This window comes from Coenobita brevimanus, chromosome 24, assembly GCF_032717465.1.
Source record: "Coenobita brevimanus isolate Jiangsu-jjx chromosome 24, ASM3271746v2, whole genome shotgun sequence".
Classification (NCBI taxonomy): domain Eukaryota; kingdom Metazoa; phylum Arthropoda; class Malacostraca; order Decapoda; family Coenobitidae; genus Coenobita; species Coenobita brevimanus.
This window is the reverse complement of record NC_136977.1, coordinates 4,996,784-5,018,106: the sequence shown is the minus strand read 5'-3', so window position 1 is coordinate 5,018,106 and position 21,323 is coordinate 4,996,784. Positions and strand designations below refer to the sequence as shown.

Below are 21,323 nucleotides of genomic sequence, written 5' to 3'. Positions count from 1 at the left end.
GAGAATGTTGACTGTTTATACGTATCAAAATAATAATAATAAAAAATATTATGCCTTCAAGAAAATCATTAACTTGTAAATGCTAAGAAAAAAAAAAAAAATCTCACCATTGGTGATTTTCTTCTTATGTAATGCAAGCAAATATATGCACTGCAATGTGTGTCTGCCATCTTCAGGTGCGATGAGGACAGGGAGCAGAAGATAAAGTATAGATAAAAGAAAAAAAAATGGAGAAGAGTTGTGAAGCTACAGAGTCCAAGATTCAGAAGTTTGCTGTTTGTACATAATCAAGTTGGCAATTTTCAGTGAGCTCCAAGACTAAAAGCAAAAAATTTTTTTTACAAATCTCACACTATTCATTTGTGTAATGCAATACTGGTATTAAGACAACACCATCTTTGTAGGGCAATTTCACAACTTTTCTGAACAAGTATTTAGAATGAATTACTTTTTCTTTTGTCTTGGAGCAATTTTTCATGAACACAATATTGATGAGTTTTGAATCACAAGGTACAGTGAAAAAATTTTCAGTAAAGTTTTGGCTTAAAACACCACACGTATAGTATCCATTGTCCTTTTTCTCTTTCAGGAAAACAAAATCTTCATTTTCCAACATGAAACAGTTATCCTTGTATGTTGTGGTTATGCATGCTTGATGTGAAGTGTCCTTTGTTGCACTGTACTTTTCCTTTTCAGCAAGCCTTTTAAATACTTGTGAGATGGGATTACTTGATGACCTTACTAACTTTTTAATTATATGTAAATGATTCTCAAAGGGGAATGCACTTAAAGAGTTCAATGAACACTGATAGTTTTCCACATCATCGGCTAAATGAACGACATTATGTACGTTATATACAACAAAATGGCGACCAAATACCTCATCGCATTGTTGCACAAAATACTCCAGTAGTTCTCGTGCATATGACAAATAGCCATTCCTTAGATGGCTGTCTGAGTTCAATAAAATAGAAAGAGCTACAGTTAGTGACAGGCTTGTTTTGTAGATTTCTGGAGAAACAATATCTTTCAAAGCAACAATACTTGTATACAAGATATATTGCCTGAATTCAGTAGCCTTCCAACGATCAATCACAGCCAGAGACCGTGGCTGCCTAGCAAACTCACTTGGGAGTGACATGCCTTCCAAAACACCAGACAACAAGCTTAACTGTTGCTGGGAGAGTTTACACACTCTAGAACCTCTCATAAGGAAGAGCAACATTCTTCTTGTGATACCAAGGCAAATTAAATGCATGTAGTCCAAAGGAAATCCTTTAACACAGGATATCCCATACTGAATGAGAGGACTCATTCCCAGCTGATGAGTTCCTTCATAATGACATAGTTTGAATAATTCATCAGTTCTTTCTTTACATTTATTTGAAGAGTTTAGTTTGAGAACATGAGAGTCCCAAGTTCCTTTAATCTCGCATCTTTCACATGCATAATAACCAGTGTGGCTTTTAATGCATTTCAGAAAGGATAGGGCAGGTGCATCACATATAAAAGAAATAATATTCACACCCAATCTCTTACCATCCTCAACTAAACCATCTTGTGAAAGTTGCTTGTATTCTTCTAAGAAGTCTGAGAGAAAATTGTCTACAGATTCTGGCTTTACTTTCCCACAATAAAGAGCTACCAATGCAGGCCTAAAATAGCTAAATTTCAATAATATTGGCCAGAAATGCTCATTACTTGACTTATATAATGGAATTCCATCTACATTTATTTTCAATTCAATGAAATCATTGTTTTCAACAAAATCTTTATTGGCATCCAGTATCAGTTGCAAAGTTGAGGCTATTCCAAAATATGAATATTGTCCACCACACTTTTCTTTTATTGTTACATGCCTTGGAGTTTGCAATAATGTGCGTGCATCTTTTGGAAGATTAAATCCTCTTTTCCTAAGAATTTCTAAAAGCTGATTAAGTGCTTGTCTCGTGATATTATTCAGAGTGGCCCACCTAGCTAATTCTTCCTGAGTAGAATCATCAGTGAAGCTATTTTGAGTATCATTATCAGTGTCGATTCCTCTGATGAAGAGGATATTAAACTGCTATCAATCTGTTGTTGACAAGGCAAAGTGAAGGATATATCAGCGTCTCGCTAAGAGGGATCTCACCATTAAGCTTACTGACTTTAGAACATGAATTATCTTCATCTTCACTACTTGAAAAAAGCTCTTTCAGTTGACTTTGTAGTTTCCTGTACCTTTTATAGTAAAGCCATGATAATTTTTTCCTCAAAATGGTTTTACTTTTAATTTTGTGGCAAGGTTACTTAAAGAGATATACAGCACTGGAAATTTTAAAGAATAAGAAATAAAAGAATGTTATCTGAAATTAGACAACAAAGTATTAGTAAAAGACAAATAGAACACAAAATAATAAATCTGCACATACACAAACATATAATAGAACTTAACTGAGGAAACAGAAAAAGGATGGAAAGCAAATATAGGGAGCAGCAAGTAAATTGTAGATGCTCTGAAGTTAGTTATTACCAAGGTTGAATTACTGGTAGTGCTAATTCTATGGATTCTGATTATATATGGAACTTTAACAATGCTTTAAATCACTATTTCTTAGTAAGTACTGCATAGAGGTGAGAAACAGGACTCTAGGGGATGTGATAATTCTGGGATGGGGTTCTAATGAAATTAGGATAAAATCATTTACAGAGCATCATGTTTTTAGAAATCCATCAATATTCTTCATAATCCAGAGTTATGGATGCTACAACTGGTTTGTTATTGGAGAGGGAAAGGGAAAGGTTAGTTACAATATATTAACATAAAAGGGATAAAAAAAAAAAACTGCTGTATACCCTGAGTGGGGGTATGTTAGTAAACTAGGTATTACCATTACTAGAAAATTTAATAGTTCAATAGTTACCATAATGTATTATATTGTTCCATATTTCAAAATAAAATAATCTCCAACCATGGTCTTGCTGAAAAGCATAATGAATATGATTTGTGGGCAAAATAGACTAGTTTTAGTATGAATGTACAAAACTTTTAAACTACTAACCTTGTACAAATTTTGCTAGAACAAAAAAATCTAGTGTTGACTGCGGAGTTCCACCCTGTAGCCTATTAACGGTATAGTAACGTATGCCTTTGTAGTCTAGGTAGCACAAGACACAGTCACCTCTTCAGCTGGCTAGATTTATCGTCAACTGAAAAAATAAATAAAAATGTATAGCCTAACTAGTGGTACTGCAATGGGTGAAAATTGAATATAATAAAAAGTTTATTGCAGTGAAGCAAATAAAGCTAATTACTGACAACGTAAAATATTAATATGATTTCCAAAGATAATGATACAGTATGGTCTTACGGCTTAAAAGGCCCCTATGAAAATGAATTAATATAGTACCGGTATTCATTAAGTAATAATAGATATATTTATAAAATGAAGGGGAATCATCCTGGGACAGATATATTTTGACAGGGAATCGTCTTGACGGGGAATTGTTCAGAGACCTGCATAAGTACCGGTATAACATTACACACAATACAATGTATTTATTTCCAAATTTTCAAATATACCATCCCTCACCAGGATTAGAACTTGGAACCTATAGATGAGTGCATCAGCTTTTCACCAATGGGGTACCACCCCGAAAAGACAATACAACCATGTGTATGCTCAGTAAGCAAATACAGTAGGCTAAGTACATTTTGTAGATGACCATAAACTTTACCAAACTGGAGGTCAAAATCATATTTATATCAAGTAAATTTGGTAATATTTTAGTTTTGGTCCCATATGATTTTTTTCAATACCAATCAATAGCCTAAGCAATTGTGAATAAGCTATTTTGAGTACCAACAATATAACCATAAATAATATGGTCCATTTTTAACACTACACATCACGCGATCATTGACTTTTCGTTAACATTTTCATGATTTTCTAACAGAATCAGTCATTCTAAGAATGTTTTCTTCCTGGCATTTCTGTCGCAAATTAATAATGAACGAGTTATCGCTATTCCATATGTGGTATGGTTATAAGCCTCCTAGTGAAGTAAACAGGACTAGCGACTTTTTCAGTGAATCGAATGGCCTAAAGCAACTCAAATCACACCAAAACAACAAGCACTAACCTAACCTAACCAAACCTCATCTATTCCCCAAATCCTAACAGGGGGGCTTCAACTCCTCCAGACCCCCCACACATTAACCAAATCTTACCTAACCTAACCTGGTGTAAATACGAAATATTACTTTCACTAAGGTAGTATACATACAGGTGAACACACACAACTATCTGTCTACAGCAGGGGAAACATGGCTCTCCCATTGAAAACAATAACACTATAAATTGCATAACTCAGTAATGGTTGATTTACGACGGATGTGCCATAGAAGAAAAAGGACCAGAATTGCATAAGGTATAATGCTAGTTAGTTCAATTTCTTGTCAGTGAGTTGGCTGTTAATACGAAATAATACCAGCCTGTTAGCCTAAACATCGATATAAGTTAGGTCCTAGGCCAGCTAGCCTATGAAAAAAAAAAAAGTTGCAAAATTACTCTTTTGTTGCTTGAGGTTAACTTACTGTAAGGATTGGGAAAGCAGATTTCTCAAAGCAGTGCCATTAAGTTAGGGCCTAATCAACAGGCTACAGCCTATGAGTCTCAAATTTCCCTATTTTTGGAGAAAAAAGGATGTGTGGCTAAGCACAAAGTGCCTGCCCTCTTCTTCTTAATATCATGAGAGAGGGAAAATTACCTTTGATCCTTTGCTGCAGGTTTCGTGGCCGCTTGGTGAAGTTGCTGTTGCGCCCTTGGTGAACTTGGCGGCAGTTGGCGTCATTTGATATTATAAACAATTCAAAACAAATGAATTTCGAAATGCACACCAGAGTAAAGCACCATCTCCAAGAAAGCCAGGAAAATAAGTACAAATAACTTTACTTTGCAAAAATACTACATTCTAACTTCATTTGAAAATATTAGATTTAAATAAAATGCATGATTAAAATGATACGATCACCACAAACAGTTGAGTGGCAAGTTGTATCTGGCAATATTCAGTACAAACGTGTCACATGTCGCAACATATGGAGATTCTATTTGACATGCTGTTTGAACGTATTTTATATAATTATATGCTTACAATCATTATAAGAGTAGGCCTGTTAAGCAACAAAACATTTTCTGACTATAGCTATTAATAACATGCATGAGTTATAATTTACCTATATTTTTGAAATTGTTATTCCAAAACATATCAAACTACATTGGAAATACGATTTTATGGTGGCAGGTATCATGTATTTCAAGAAAAAAAATTATAATGTGAACTCGTGAATTAAATGAGAATGAATCCACCAGTTCTACTTAGAGATAACATCACATCTAATTCGTAAGAATTCCACATCCATTTATTCACGTGAATATGTCATCTAAACATTCACATGAAAAAGACATGGATATCTGGTGAATTCACGTGTTCACAAGTTTTCACCAAATTTCCACGTGGATACGACGTGAAAATCACCACCTGTGCCCACTGGGCTAGATTCTCCCGGAGGAACTCCAGTTTTGGACTGGTCACAGTGGTATCCATCTATATTTATGCATAGTCCTAAGTAAAGGTCTTCACATTTCTTTTCCTTGCATTATGTCTGCATTTTGTTTGCATGCCTTGTAATTTCCAAATACAGTACAGGTACTACTGCTGTCTTGTCATCATCAATACAGGTAAAGAACCTGTTCTTATACCTGTTTTAAACAGGTTTCCAAATGAAGTTTGAGGGAGGCATGATTCTAAATTTCTGATACCCCTGTACAATAGCCCATAGTTAATGTATGTATTCTTCAACACGGGTAGTGATAATATAATAATGAATGTTAATTATGTGACTATTTAAGATGAATCTTACCATATCAGAGACTGGGATTTTACTCCTTAGTAGTCCAGTCACCAATAGATCTGAAATAGATTAGTGTACACTGAGTACTATAGACAATGCAAAAAGAAGTGCAGGAGTTACAAACTAATGCAGGCTGACTGGTCATGTTCTTCAGAAGTGGTTGAAGTACTGATGGAGGGACCTCTGAATGCTACAGACCCTCGCCTACTGGAATGGGTCAGGGCAGGGGCAGGAGGCCGAGTATTCAAGCCTTCCACCCTTCCTTACAATATGACCTTCCACAACATTGGCTACTTCAGAGACAGTGTTGTGTACAAGTTTTATGTTGACAACATTAATAAGTTTCTCATTTCTAAGGTAATGTAACTTAAGAGACATATAGGCTACTGTATGACAGAAGTGAAAAGGTAACAGACTTCTAAATCGCTGATGAAAATGATTACAGTACTATAGTTTCACTGATCACTGGAATAAACAAGCTTCTTAGCAACAGTATAGATGTGCTCCCATATAGAGAGACAGTACAGCGATACATTAGAATTACAATAATGATCTTTTTACCACTTTACTGAAAGTATTTTCAGTTGAAATAAGAACTGAATATATTGAGAGCAAGAAGCACGTAAAGAGACTAGTAAAGAGGAAAAGTAGGAGGTAAATTATGGTCTAGGAAGAAAAATGAATGCAAATTACTCTGAAAACAGGGGGTTATTCTGAAAAGAGATACGGAAATGTAGAAGTGACAGCGGAAAGAAACGTGAGCGCATGCGGGATGTAATGATAGATTATTACTCCATGGGGATGAAGTAAGGACCAGATGGAAAGAATATTTTGAAAGCCTGATGAATGTGAATAGAGAGAGCAGAGCGGCTGTAAACATGGTTGGTTTTCGGGGTGTGCTGAGAGGGAATGCAGTGACCGGAAACGTGACACTCGTACAGGTGAAGAACGCTGTGAAGCTGCTGAAAAATGAGAAAGCAGCTGCGGTTGATGAGGTGTATGCAGAGATGACTGAGTGTAATGGAGAGCGCGGAATGAAGTGCTTGTTGGAGGTACGTAAGAAGGCATATGGATGAGTGAAACTGTGCCAGCAGAGTGGAAAAAGGCTGCGACTGTACTCCTGTACAAAAATAAAGATGAGCGAAGTGACTGCAAGAATTATCGTGGCATAAGTTTATTGTGCTGTAGGGAAGGTATATGGATGAATTATTATAAAGAAAGTAAGAGAGATATCAGAAGTCCTAGTGAGTGATGAACAGGTGGCTTTAGGAGTGGCAGACGATATATGTATCAAATAATTGCAGACAGGTAGTGCTGAAGGCTTGTAAGAAGGACTATAAGGTCTTTATAGCATTTATGGATCTGGAAAATGCATACGATAAAGTAGACAGAGAAGGATTGTAGATGATTTTGCGCATGTTCGGTGTACTGTAGATGGTAAACTGCTAGGTGCCGTCAAGAGTTTTTTATGATGTTAGTGAGGCAGGTGTAAGGGTAGATGCATGTGAATGGTTCACGATCAATGTTGGCGTGCAACAAAGTTGTGTGATGTCCCCATGGTTGTTCAATATAAATATGGATGGGGTGATGAGAAAAAAAAAAAAAAAAAAGTAATGGAGCGAGGGATGGCGTTGGTAATGAATGGCGATGGATGGAATATCTCAGATTTGTTGTATGCTGATGATGTAGTACTGTACTACGTACGGTACTTGCAAATACCGGACAAGAAACTGGTAGACTTGTGCAGAGTTTTGATGATGTCTGTGAGCGTCGGGCCTTGAGATAATATAGAAAACAGTAAAGCGATAGTAACCGAGAGAGAAGGTGACTCCCAGTGTGATGTTACAGTGAATGGAGAGAGACTGGAATTGGAGAGAGAGTTCAAATACCTGAGTACAGTGACTGAAACGAAAGGAAAATGTGCAAAAGAAGTGGAAAGTAGAGTGACACAAGGAAAGAAAGTAGCTGGTGCTATGAAGGCCTTGATAAGAAACAGAGGCTTGAATGTTGCGGCTGCACGAGGCTTAGGCTACATGAAGGAGTGTTAGTGCCAACTTTAACATATGGATGTGAGAGTATATGGTGTGGCATGGAAATGAAAAGTCAAGAATGACAGCAGTGGAGATGGGACTGCTGAGGAATGTGTGTGGAGTACAGGGTGGATAGGAAATAATATTATTCGAAATATACGGAGTGAGGAAGTCTGTGGACTCTGTGGACACCAGAATCGAAGAGAGTTTACTGAGATGGTATGGTCATGTGGAGAGAATGGATAACAAGAGTGGTGAAAAAGATATTTCTGAGCAAATTTGAAGGAGGGAGGAGGCAAGGTGGGCCAAGGAGAAGGTGGAGGGATATGGCGGATGAGTGTGGGAGGAAGAGATGGACGTCGGTGAGGCTAGGAAACTGACAAGAGATCGAGCTAGCCGGATGAATGTTGTGAGAAGTGCAGGGCCATGGATTTGGCACCCCTTTTTAACGTGACAGCGTCCGAACTGACTATCGGGTACGTTTATGTTAAGCTACAGAATGTGGTGAGAAAGTTTTTGGCATACCAGATAAAGCCAGGATTTCGGGGGCTTGAATGATGAGTGAATGGAAGCGTGGCCCATTGGACTGTGCAAACATTGGCTCTCTGGACTTTACTACTCCTCACCCAGCCCTAGGGTGGGAAAGGAGGTCTGGATGATGATAATGATAATGATTTTCAAATCAGAGCACCAAGCAAAAATAGTTATCATATGGGCCACTCTGGTTGCAGGTGGGTGGGTTCTTCCTAGAGGCAGGGGCCCTGGATGGTTACTTGTTGTCCACCACACTCATGCTGGAGAAAGACCGTGCCTGGTCGGGTCTTCTGGTAGAACCTAGGCCAGATATGTTCCAAGAGCTACTGCAAAAACAGCGCAAAGCTCATGCTGCCAGGTTCTGTCTGGCAGAGATGCCCTTCCCTTATAAGGTAAGGAATTATAACTTAAAAAAAAAAAAAAAAAAAAAAAAAAAACTTTTCAGCGTAGTGCTTGTAATGTACATAATTATGGAAACGCCAACAAAGAAACTACAGTATACAGTATATGAATACAGAAATACATTCTTTGTGCTGAACATATTCTCCTTCCAGACAAATTTCTGGCTGAGTCCTGATTATGTGAAAGAAAGCATTGCGTACGGTGCTGTTGGCAGCAAGATATTTGAGAAACTTCCAGTAAGTAGCTGTATAATTATGTATGACTTTTAAAACAATTTGGTATATAAAGTAACCTACAATCAGACTGAGTTAAACATCTGTTCCTGCATTTGCCTGAAGGCAAGTACTGTAGTGTATTATGGTTCCAAATTTCATGAAGATTGTAGTCATAAACATTACAATAAGACTCAAACATTATGAACTGTACAAAATTTTGCCTTAAATTCTGCCAGGATATGTTTCACCTTGCATGCACAGTGCACATGATAGATGGTGATATAATGTACGTATGACAAAGTATGGTAATTGAAAAGTGGTTATGTGTGAGGCAGGGCAACGAGAATCAGGCAGCGTGGTGAGTGTCCACTGTATTCCACCTGCCACTCTGCTCACTGCTCTACACATCACTCATGTTGATCTCTTCGTCCTTGATGTGGAAGGGGCAGAGTGGGGTGTCATAGAACACTTCCCATTCCATACAATTACTGTAGATGTAAGTATTGTACTGTGCTTTTTTTCTCACCTTGCTCTGTACAGTACCTCCCTACCAAAACACCCTGCACTGTCATCCAATAGGAAATCTCTCCGCAACAGTACTCTATGCTCCTGTCTCAGTACCTTGGTCTACCTCAGTCTCAGTATCGTGGATAATCAGTTTTCAGGACACTGAACTTAGCCATACATTCATTTTTGAACTCCCTTCAACCCAAGGATGCCTTTTCACCTGTGTTGTGAGACGCCTGGTTTAGAACAATTGGCACTGCAGTTTTCGATATGTCATTACATTCTGCCTGCCTACACATGATGCCCGACTCATTTATTCTGAGAGCTCTGTACTTTGATAGTCATAATGGATTAATATTATTTTTTTCTTATTTCAAATCACCACGAATTTTGAAGAGTCACGTAAAGCCTCATGTTGAACACAAAGGAGAGCTAAACATGAGTTTAATTGTGAAGATGCGGACAGTGCACTAGGAATAAAAGTAACTCATGTCCCAGTGCGGCAGACATAGCTATAACAATGGCAAGATGACATGCAGCAAATTGTAGTTTTAGCCTGTTTCTGGTTGGAGCTGAATTCATTTCCAGCATGCTGTTGCATCATTCTCTAATTTTTGCAAAACTTCATAGGCAGCTTCCTGAATAATTCTGAAGCATAATGAAGATATACCATTTTCCCTGTCTTCAACATTAGGCAGTGTCGAGATAGTTGTCTCACTAATCACTGTTCCTGCACTAGGGTTTGTTGAAGCAATGTTACATCCTTTAATGTCATTGATGAGATTTAATAGCAATGAAAAATACAGTAAAAATAAGGTAATAATAATAAAGTTGGCAACTACATAACATGGTCATTAGTATTTGCTTGATAGCCCAAACAAAATTAGATCTCAATCCAGCAAATGAGACATTGGATTCTTACCCAGAACTGTGGGAACCTTTGCCAACCTGTTCAGTGCCAATATGCTGAGGTATGTGTCATCTCTCTCCAGTGAATGTATCTTGACTTGCACTGGCTACACTTTTTACTCAAACTTGGCCTAAATCTGCCAGCTCTACATCATGAATGTGCAGTTGCAACAACTGATTAACACAAGAAAATCATGCCAGTCATGAAGAAGTGTCATACCCGAGTTTCTTTAGTACCAATCACCTTTAGTACAGTAAAACTCAAAACAGTCAATAAAAAAAGTAATTAGTATAGCAGGGAAAACTTACATTAGTACAGTACAGTTTGCTTCCATACAGTATACGTGAATGTTTTTTTCAGGAGGGGAGTATCCAATATTTTTTTTTTTTTTTTTTTTTTTTTTGAGGGGGGAGGGGTCTCATATTCTGGGAAGCTGAGAGGTGCCACAGCCAATGAAAACATGCATTGGCCGGGAGAGGTGACATCAACGAGCTTCAGTCTGCTTGTGCTCAACGGTGTGCTAATACCATGATGTGTTGGACAGTACCAATATGTGTGTGTAATTCACCGGGCCGGTCAGGATCATGTGATAGTTGTGATCATAAGCATTTTAGCCTCCCGGAAGACAGCTGAGAGCTCATACAGTCCGATCTGAGCGCAAAGCCTTGACCTTCACACACGCACACATCCATCCCCTTGCTCGAGGAGGACAGTGACTGCCTGCTTCATCAGTGAAACTTTTCGCATCCCTAGCAAGGTGTGAACTCCCATCTTTGCAGATGCTAAGTGAGAGCGTTACCACTGAGCCGACGTGCAATGTGTGTGTGTGTGTGTGTGTGTGTGTGTGTGTTCTTACCTAATTGTATCTTTACAGGAATGAGTCAAGCTCGTACTGTCCCGTGTCTTAAACCATATTTATCGTACATATCCTTAAATTTGTGAATTGTTTTGGCACACACTATTTCATTCGGTAGTGCATTCCATTGATCAATTGCTCTGTTTGGGAAACTGAATTTCCTTACGTCTTTATCACCTCTCTTCTTATGCAGTTTTTTGCAGTGTCCTCTTGCTGATGCTTCTCCATATGTTAAGTAATCATTTATGTCTATTTTCTCCTTTCCTGATATGCACTTATATAGCATTATCATGTCACCTCTTTTCCTTCTCTCCTGTAGTGTTGGTAGATTCAGTTTATTTAGTCTTTCTTCGTAGCTTAGGTCCCTTAAGCTTGGTATCCATCTTGTAGCGGCCCTTTGAACCTTTTCAATCTTGTCTATATGCTTTTTGAGATGAGGACTCCAGACTATTGATGCATATTCCAGGGTTGGTCTAATGAATGATGTTATTATCCTTCTTAGTATGTCTTCATTTATGTATGTGAATGCTATGCTCATATTTGCAAGCAGTATATACATGTTCCGTACCTTCTCGCTGATGTGGTCAGCCGGAGATAGTCTGTTATTGATAATCACACCTAGGTCTTTCTCTCTTTCTCATGTGTATAGGGTTTTATTTCCTAACTTATAATCCCAATCAGGTCTTTTTCCACTTTTACCAAACTTGATTACATGACACTTGTTCACATTGAATTCCATTTGCCATGTACTACTCCATTCATGAAGTTTATTTAATTCTTCTTGTAGCTCCCTACAAGAGTCTGTGCTAGTAATTCTCCTTTGTATTTTTGCATCATCTGCAAACATATTCAGATAGCTCTCATTTCCAGTGTTAATGTTTATATCATTTATGTACACTAAAAACATGATTGGTGCCAGCACCGAACCCTGTGGTACTCCACTAGTCACTTCTTTCCATGATGAGTAGTTTCCCCTTAGTACTGTCTTCATTACTCTTTTTATGAGAAAGTCTTGCATCCAACAAAACAGTTTGCCTCGAATTCCTCCTTGATGGTACAGCTTCCATAAAAGTCTTTGGTGTGGTACTGTGTCAAAAGCTTTCTTGAAATCTAAATAGATACTGTCCACCCATCCTTCTCTTTCCTGTATTGTGTTTGTTACTCTGTCATAGTAGCTCAACAGATTAGTAACACATGATTTTCCTTTTCTGAAACCAAACTGTCTTTCTGTTATCATACTGTGTTCTTCTAGATGATTTACCCAAGCTTTTCTTATAAGTTTTTCTAATACCTTGCTTACAACACTGGTCAGTGATACTGGTCGGTAGTTGAGAGGATTTTGTCTATTTCCTTTCTTGAATAAGGGGACTATATTTGCTTTTTTCCAAATATCAGGTAGTTTCCCTTGACTCAAGGATTTCTTGAAAATTAAAAATAATGGTTTACTTAACTCCTTTGCACATTCTCGTAACACCCAACATGAAATTTCATCAGGACCACTTGCTTTTCCTCTGTCTAATCTACTTAACTCCTCCTGTATTACTTTTTCTGCTATTTGTATATCTGATAGTATGTGTGGACATGCGTGTTCCACATAGTCCCTCTCAAAATTTTTTTCTTCTGTAAAAACTAATTGGAAATTCTTATTTAGTGCTTCACAAATATCTTTCTCTTGTGTATAGGTGATTCCATTGTCCGTAATGGATTGTATTATATCTTTTACTTTGGTTTTGCTTCTGATATAGCTGTAAAACTGCTTTGGTTGATCACTACTTTTATTTATTATATCCTCCTCAAACTGTTTTTGGGCTTCCCTCCTTATTCTTGTATAGTCGTTTCTTGCCTGTTTGTAATTATTATACGTCCTTTCACTACCGGTATTGTGTCTTCTGTATCTGTTCCACAACAAATCTCTTCTTTCTTTTGATTTTTTACATTCTGTATTGAACCATTTCTGTATTTTCTTATCTGCTTCTTTGTGGTGTGGGATGTACTTCTGGACTCCTATTTCATAAAATTCACAAAATTTTTTATATACAGCATTTAAATCTTGTCCTCTAAGCTCATTTTCCCAATCAACTTCTAAGAAATACTTCTTTAGGTCTTGATAATTTCCCTTTTTATAGTTTAGGCTCTTTTTGTAACTGTCATTGCTGTTTACGATGTCATATGCTATCCTGAAGTTATAATTTAGTACTGCATGATCGCTTTTGCCGAGTGGAGAGTGATTATTAAACTGTCAATGTCATTTTCTTGCCTAGTAAATATTAGATCTAGCACTGAAGGTACATCAAGTCCTCTTTTTCTGGTGGTTTCCCTCACATGTTGCGTTAAGAAAAACTCTTGTACGAGATCCAGGAGCTTTTGGTCCCAACAGCTTTCTTGGCTATTTATATCTAGAGTATTCCAATTTATATTTGTATTGAACTCCCCGGTTAGTATAATTATTTCCGATTTCTCTTCCATTTTATGTAGCAAGGATCTTATACTCTGAATTGTACTCTCTGCCAGGTCCTCATATTCGTCTCTTTCCCATGTGTTTGATCTGGGTGGCTTGTACAAATTGGCTACTTCATATGTGTCGATCTCTACTGCAATCAGTTCTACTTGTGATGGTATATCTAGGTTTATTTCCTTGACTTTTTGATTTTTCTTAGTTAATATTATAATTCCTCCTCCTTTTTTTAAATTTCTGTCTCTTCTCCATATATTGTATTCCTCTAAGTTTAGTATGTCATTGGATATCCTTGGTGTTAATTTTGTCTCAGTTAGGCATATTATTTGTGGTTCATTTTCTCTGACATAATCATTCATCTCTAGTAATTTAGATACCATTCCATCCACATTTGAGTACATCAACTTTATCATCTTGTTTATATACTTGTCATGACATGGTTCTACTACCTTCCTCCTTTTTCTTCCATCCTGTTTGTGTACCACTTTCGTACCTGCAATCCTATTACTTTGTAAAAAAATTTCTTCTTCTCCTGATCTTCCCTCATTTTTTGTTTTTGCTTCCTCCCTTTTCTCTTTCAGTAATTCCAGTTCCTCTTGTGTTAGGCATCTTTTTATCCATACATTTTTGAACTCCTCTTTTTCCATAAGATTCTTTGCATTTTTTAGTATCTCTTCCACAGTGTTTACACTCTGGAAAGTCACCTTTAGAGGTCTTGTCTTGCTTTTCTCGTATTTCCCTAACCTTTTGTGTTCCTCTATGTCTTTACTACAGATTTCCTCTGATACTTCTTTCAGTAAGCTCATTACATTTGCCATCTCCTTTTTGTCTCTAGTGATCTTGTTTTTAATTTCTTCCTCTTCTATACCAGTGATCACTATTGATTTATTTCTACTGAATCTCTGACTAACTTTGGATTGTTTTGGATTATTCTTTTCACTTCTTTTTTAATGTTTTTTTCCTCCACCCTTGTTTCTAAGTCTTTCTTTACTTTCACCATTTCAGCATACGTGGTTTCTACATCATTTTTGTAGCTTTGCACAGCTTCATTCACCTGTGTTATCTTTTCCTCAATATCAATATCACTGCTCTGGTCCATAAGACTGCTTGCTTGTCTAATTGTCCCTGTGTCATTTTTTAACTCTTCCATAACACTCTCGTGATTGACTACTGTACTTCCCATTTCACTCACTTTCTTCCTAAGCGTACTCAATTCCACTGTTAGTTCACTGATGGTTGTGTCTTTCTTATTGGCCTCCCTTCCTAGTTTTTCTATCTCTTCCTTTTGCAAGTGCATTTGCTTCTTTATTTCATCAATTTCATTTTTGAAAGCCATTTCTAGTTTGTGTACACGTTCGACCAGTCTATTGTGAGTCTCCAACCAGTTCTTGGTAGAAATCATCATTTTGCTTTTTACTTTTATCCCTTTTCTTTTCCAAATTTGTTTTACTGAAGTATGTATCCATTTTGTAATACTAAATGAACAGAGTATGTACTTACAGAGTATGTACACTTTCCCCGTGTTGCTGTGGTATAAACAAACCCAGCTGACTCAACGCATCGTGGTTCTTTGTTCTGTTTGAACCAGTCTTATTTAAACTTATTATTTCTTTTCCTTTTAATAATGAAAAATCATTTAGTCTAACCTGGTACAGAGCTTGACTCATTCAAAGATACTAATTTAGGTAATGCCTCTGGCCGTGTTGGTCTGGTATGGAGCTCTGGTGTGTGTGTGTGTGTGCTCTACCTGCCCTTATTAATCGGGCCAAATTCCAATTTTGTTTGTTTGCCTTTCATTGTTTCCAACATTCTATGGATTCTCGTGCTTTAAATTAGAGTCTAGTCTGATCTAAATAATTTTCCCCGTAAGATTTACTATTTGTCTAGTACGGAATTAGTCCTGTGCGGCAGTGTTGTCTGATCTAATTACCATACTGGACATGAGGCCACTGTAGAAAGAATGTACTGGAAAGCCATAGTATAGTAGATCCTCATTATAATGGACTATGGAAGGATGCCTGATTCGATAAAGCCATTAGTCAGTTATATCCAAAAGTTCTCCCTCCTCCCTAGGTGGGATTTTATGCACATTTTTGAAAATAAATGAGTACAATAGCATATTCTAGTTCTAACAATGAAAACTGTACCCATTTTACACCAACTTCCATAATTTTGCCCTTTTGCAGCTTATTTCACAGCCTTGTCACAGCACTTCTTCATGACTAGAACAGCATTAGTATAGTTTGTTATTTTACAACTAAGCAATCATTATGGGGAGAGGGCATTTTCAGGCTGGGCTGGAGTATAAAAGGCATGAAACACATGTACTGTATTGTGACCCAGTGTCCCATTTAACAGACATGGTTCATTATAGCCGATGGAAGTTCACTGGTTTTTGTAGTGTCCATTACATCCGATACCCGGTCCATCAAGATTCGTTAAAATGAAGGTCCTCAGGGATGGCCCGAGGAGTATGTGATGGGGGGGGGGGGTAAGAACAGTTTTGACCAACTTGATCCATTTGGCGTTATGGTTTGACCAACTATATAGATACAAACAAAACAAATTAATCATCCTCACTCCTACTTGCCACCATTCCATGGGTGAAGGAGGTCCATGTCCAGTCACCTTGATTAATTACCTATGGTACTTGATTTTGGCTTAGATTAATCCCCTGACAGGTAGGAAACTAGAGTACTTTGTATTTTGTCCTCTCTCTCTCTCTCTCTCTCTCTCTACATACATACATTAATATATATATATATATATATATATATATATATATATATATATATATATATATATATATATATATATATATATATATATATATATATATATATATATGCAACGTTGGGTCTGGTTTGTACTTGGATGGGTGACCGCCTGGGAACACCAGATGCTGTTGGCATCCCTACGTGTCAAGTGGGGTTGGTGGAGGATTAGTGCCCCTCCCCGTAAAACAATTAACTCTAAGCCCTTGGCCACCCCGTTTGGGATACATGGTGTCTGGCAATGAGATATATATATATATATATATATATATATATATATATATATATATATATATATATATATATATATATATATATATGTATATAAAGAAAAACGTATGTAAAAAATTTTTTTTGTCCTCTTGGAGACCTCTCCTTTTATGTAAAAAAAAGTCTCCACTCTCCATTTTTGACCAACTCCCTTTCCTTGGGGGAAGCAGCCTAGGTATATAGATAGATAGATAGTATTTTTGACCAACTTAGAACACACATTGGGGGGACCCCAACCCCACCCCCCCCGTTGGGCCATCCCTGGGTCTACTGTATTGTCCAATTCAGCCACTGTGCTACACCAAACAGGCCGCAAGAGAACAATAATATGGGCCAGAAATGTGAAAGAAGAGTAACTAAAAAGTTTTTGAATATATTCTGAATATACCGGATGCAAATGTGAGAGAAAAGTAACTAAAAAAGTTTTTGATCTCCACAGATGTTGGCTGTCGAGAGGAAAGACAAGGGAAAAGAGGACCGGGAAGCCTTCATTAAGATGATCGAATCCAAGGGCTTCAAACTGATTGAAAGTCTTGAGGAGGATTTTGTGTTCCTTAGAAAGAAAGCAGTGTTTCTAGTTTCTGAGTAATATTTTAGAACCAGATTTTAACATATGCAAACTATCACACTCTGTTTATACTGATGACAGTTTTACTGGCAGAAAGTGACTAGCAAATGGTGGTGAGCAAGTTGGAAAGAATATGCACAAAAAGAAAATTAAAACTGCATGCCAGTTGTTGTTGTTGCTCAACCCAGATGTCTGATCGAGCAGACCTGTCAACCGCAGGTAAGCAGCTGCCCCTGTGGGACTGTCACAGATTCCCAACACCATTGATGTTGTGTCTGCATCTTAGTGTGGCATGTGCTATGTAGTACTCCATTATGTGTGGTATGTTGTGTCGTTCTATGCTACAAGCTGGACATGTGTCATCTGTGATTCCATCCAGCACAATTCTAAACTGGCAGCTGAGGAGGGCTGGACAATATCCTGCTCTATGCCCAGCTAGGTGAACTCGATCATCTCCGTTTAAAGACACCTCCAATGGGTGGATATCAGGAGGAAGGGGGGGGGGGAGGGCAGGGCTTGTAGCACAGTTATAATGCTGTGATCAAGGTGTTGTATTGCCCTGCGTGTGAAATGAGTGTGTGGTTTTTCTTGACTGCTAATGTTGGCATGTCTGGAGATGGGATATTGTTGTAGAGGGTTTAATAATGTTTGTGTGGTGATTACTTTTATGTGCCTTTGTGTGTTGTGTGTCAGTCATGTAATGACAGGTGTTGTGTACTTGACACAGGCTAATGCACTGATGCGCCACTCCTACTATAAGGTAATTTCTGACAGGGAGGAATTGTTTCAGAGTGTGAGCTATGAAAGTGGTTTTGGTGCAGCCAGTGGTCATGTGTAGGGCATTCTTCTGTATGGTTTGCAAGGTGTTGTAGTGGGTATTAGACAGGATGGAAGCCAGTGGTGGACAGGCAGAGGATATCACTGATCTAACGTATTGTTTGTAGAATAAGGAGTGTTTCTTTTCTTTGCCCTGAGTGCACTGACTCTTGGGGGTCCCTTGCCTCTTGATGTTTTGTAAAACGGTCCTTGAAGGTGAATCCAATGTCATACGTCACTCTAAGGATATTAGTGGAGAGGGGTTACGACCAATGCTGGGCAATTTCCGCACACCTTTCGCACCTCTGCACCTTGCAGATATGCGACATGGTGTGTGGAGGTGCGGTGTGTGTTTTCACCTCGGTAAAAAGGTGCAGAGGCGCAGGTGTACGGAAGTGCAGATTGTTCTGCATACTTGAAAAAGAAAAAAAATAAATGTAAAGAGACATTGATCACACTGCATTTACATGACAGATTGATCACAGATGATAAATAGTATTAAATACTAAATAATAATCACTGCAATCAGCGATCATGCAGGTGTGAGGTGTTAATGCAACATATTTTCCTCTTTCTCCAAATCGGACGGCAAATGCACCTAGATCACTCGATCAGCCAAGACAGCCGAATAGACGAAATTTTGTGACCCACCTGGCAATACATTATTGGCTACGAATGTATGTTACCTGATAGGTGAAACAGGGAGTCAGAGCCTCCCTGTTTGGTTAGGGTAAGATTTACTGATAGGTGGAAGAAAGGTTATATAGTACAGTATTAGTATTGTTATGCTAGGTGTTTTTAGGTCGAATCCTCGTCCTAAGAACACTAGCTACTGAGCCGTGGTTCTCTTTCGAGACCAGAACTCAAATACACTACAAGAGGAACAGGGCATAAAAACTCTGGTCAACCAACCATACATGTATATTCTCTTAGATTCATACAACACTGAGCACAATGTGAATACCACATGGGCACAACAAACTACACAGGCTCGAAAGTCACTATCTGAACAGGAGGACTTCGACAGGGCTACTGAAGTTTCAGGCTGCCAACAGGTGTTGGCCAGGTGTGGGAGGGGTCCCGTCAGGCATGCCTTCCCTCAGGGGGCACTGGACTGCTTTCAGGGGCCACGTTGTTGTCTGGAGTGGGCTTCTGGGCAGCATGAAGAGGGGCCCTTCCCTGGTGGGGCCTCGGTGAGAAGTTCAGTCCTCGGGGCTGGGACTGAATAAGGAGAGTAGGCGCGCTTCCCTGTGCCCACTCTGAAAAGTAGGTCGCCATCCGATGGGGCTGGGGAGGTCCCGCCCTGGGGTCCTGAAGGGACCCCCGGGAGTCCGAGGGCTGTGGTCTCTCTCGGGTTGCATTGCTGTCGGGGGCTGCCTGCGGCGTCCCTTCCTTAGGGAGTCCGACAGCGGATGATCTCATCTGGGTGCCGGCTGCACTGAACGGACCCCCCGGGATCACGATGGGGCCTTGCCAGACCTCCTCCAGGTGTAGCTCCTCCCAGGGGCTGCCTCTGTGGGGAGAGTGGGAGGGGTGTCCCACTCGGCCTCTGGAGGGGTGTGCCAAGCAAGAGACGTCCTCCATGTGGAAAGACACGGGGTGAGGGGCGGGCAGTGACCGTGCTCTCCCCAGCATGGCTGATGGCTGTCTCCTGCCTGCTGGTGCGGCTAGTGGCCGTCACCAAGGTCTTGTCCCCTGTGAGGATTGCAGGCGAGGTGCTTCTAGTGGCTGTTACCTGCCTGCCGGTGCGGCTAGTGGCAGCCACCGAAGTCCTACTCCCGGGAGTGATGAAGGGCGAGCAGCGACCGTCCCTTCCTCATTGCGGCTAGTGGCTGTCACTGGGCTCTGCGGAGAGGGAGGATGCAGCTGCAGAAAGGTTTGTGGCTGTCGCTTGCCTAGTGTGGCTAGTGGCCGTCTCTTGGGTGTTGTCTGGGACTGTAGTGTAAGCCCCACCCCAAACCTGGCGAGGGCTGGTCTGGCTGGAGAGTAGCGCACCAGCACTGTGTATCTCTCGTCGGGTCCATTGAGGGGAAGAGGGGCGCAAGGTAGTAGGGGACATAGGCCTGTCCTGCCTGGACCTTAAGCACGCCCTTTACGCCTCTCCGTGGTCTCCCCCTGGGGTGGGTGTTGCGACATCCATCTTGTGGTGTTTCATCGGGGTGGGCATTTCAAGTATATATGAAATAAAATAAAATTATTGGTATGAAATTAATTATGTTGACTGTCTATCTATCTATTGCCAGACGCCCAAATCCCGTAAGAAATGGCCACAAACAAATAGCCTCCATGTTGCCCTGTCCCCTGCCATTTCACTGCCCTGCTCCCAGCTCACACCTCCCTCTCCACTCCATCCCTCCATCTCATCCTTGGCCTCACCTTCCCTCTCACCCCCCTCCACTTCACTCACATACACTCCCCTTGTTAGTCTCTTGCTCTCCATTCTCTCCATATGGCTAAACCACCTCAGTGTATTTCTCCTAACCCTATTCTGACCTCTCACAACAAAAAAATGACCATATTGTATTAAAACTTTATTTTCAACACTGAATATTAAATAAAAGTATTTAAAAGTTTAGATAAGTATTAATATAAGAATAAAAGCTTATATATTTCCTTACGATAAAACTTTATCTATCTACCTATATCTACTGTATATCTACAGTATAGCTATACCTATCTGTATATATCTCATCTCATCAGCCGTTTGAGTGTCCACTGCAGTAGTATGCTGCATCAGCCTTAACCTCTGTCAAATTGAAGCATATCACAGAAATAACATTCAAAACCACTCACTGAGGTACAAAAACTAACTGTCTACACATATACTGACAGCAGCTGCCTAGTATGGGCTAACTGGCCTTCTGCAGTCATCATCTTTTCATAGAGTCTTATATGGAATGTCTACGTGGAATGTTCAGTTAGCTGACAAATATCAAATACTACAAAGTATATTACCAACTGCAACACCATGAAAATTTGCAAACTAAATACTAAAAATGAGATCAAGGCTTCAAGAGGGAGGGAAACCAAAGTAAAGCTTAGACTGCAAGATTTGTGGCTGAAGAGGTAAGGCACAGTATGCATGGGAAG

General features: G+C 39.3%; 1 protein-coding gene across 1 annotated transcript; it reads left to right on the top strand.

Moving 5' to 3' along the window:
• Positions 1 to 6,022: 6,022 nt before the first annotated feature.
• LOC145393542 (uncharacterized) lies at positions 6,023 to 17,481 on the top strand. Its single transcript, XM_080267692.1, has 5 exons — positions 6,023 to 6,253; positions 8,658 to 8,852; positions 9,015 to 9,098; positions 9,409 to 9,573; positions 17,289 to 17,481. The coding sequence occupies exons 1-5, from the start codon at positions 6,023 to 6,025 to the stop codon at positions 17,436 to 17,438; spliced, it is 825 nt and encodes a 274-aa protein (XP_080123818.1). The 3' UTR covers positions 17,439 to 17,481.
• The last annotated feature ends 3,842 nt before the right edge of the window (positions 17,482 to 21,323 follow it).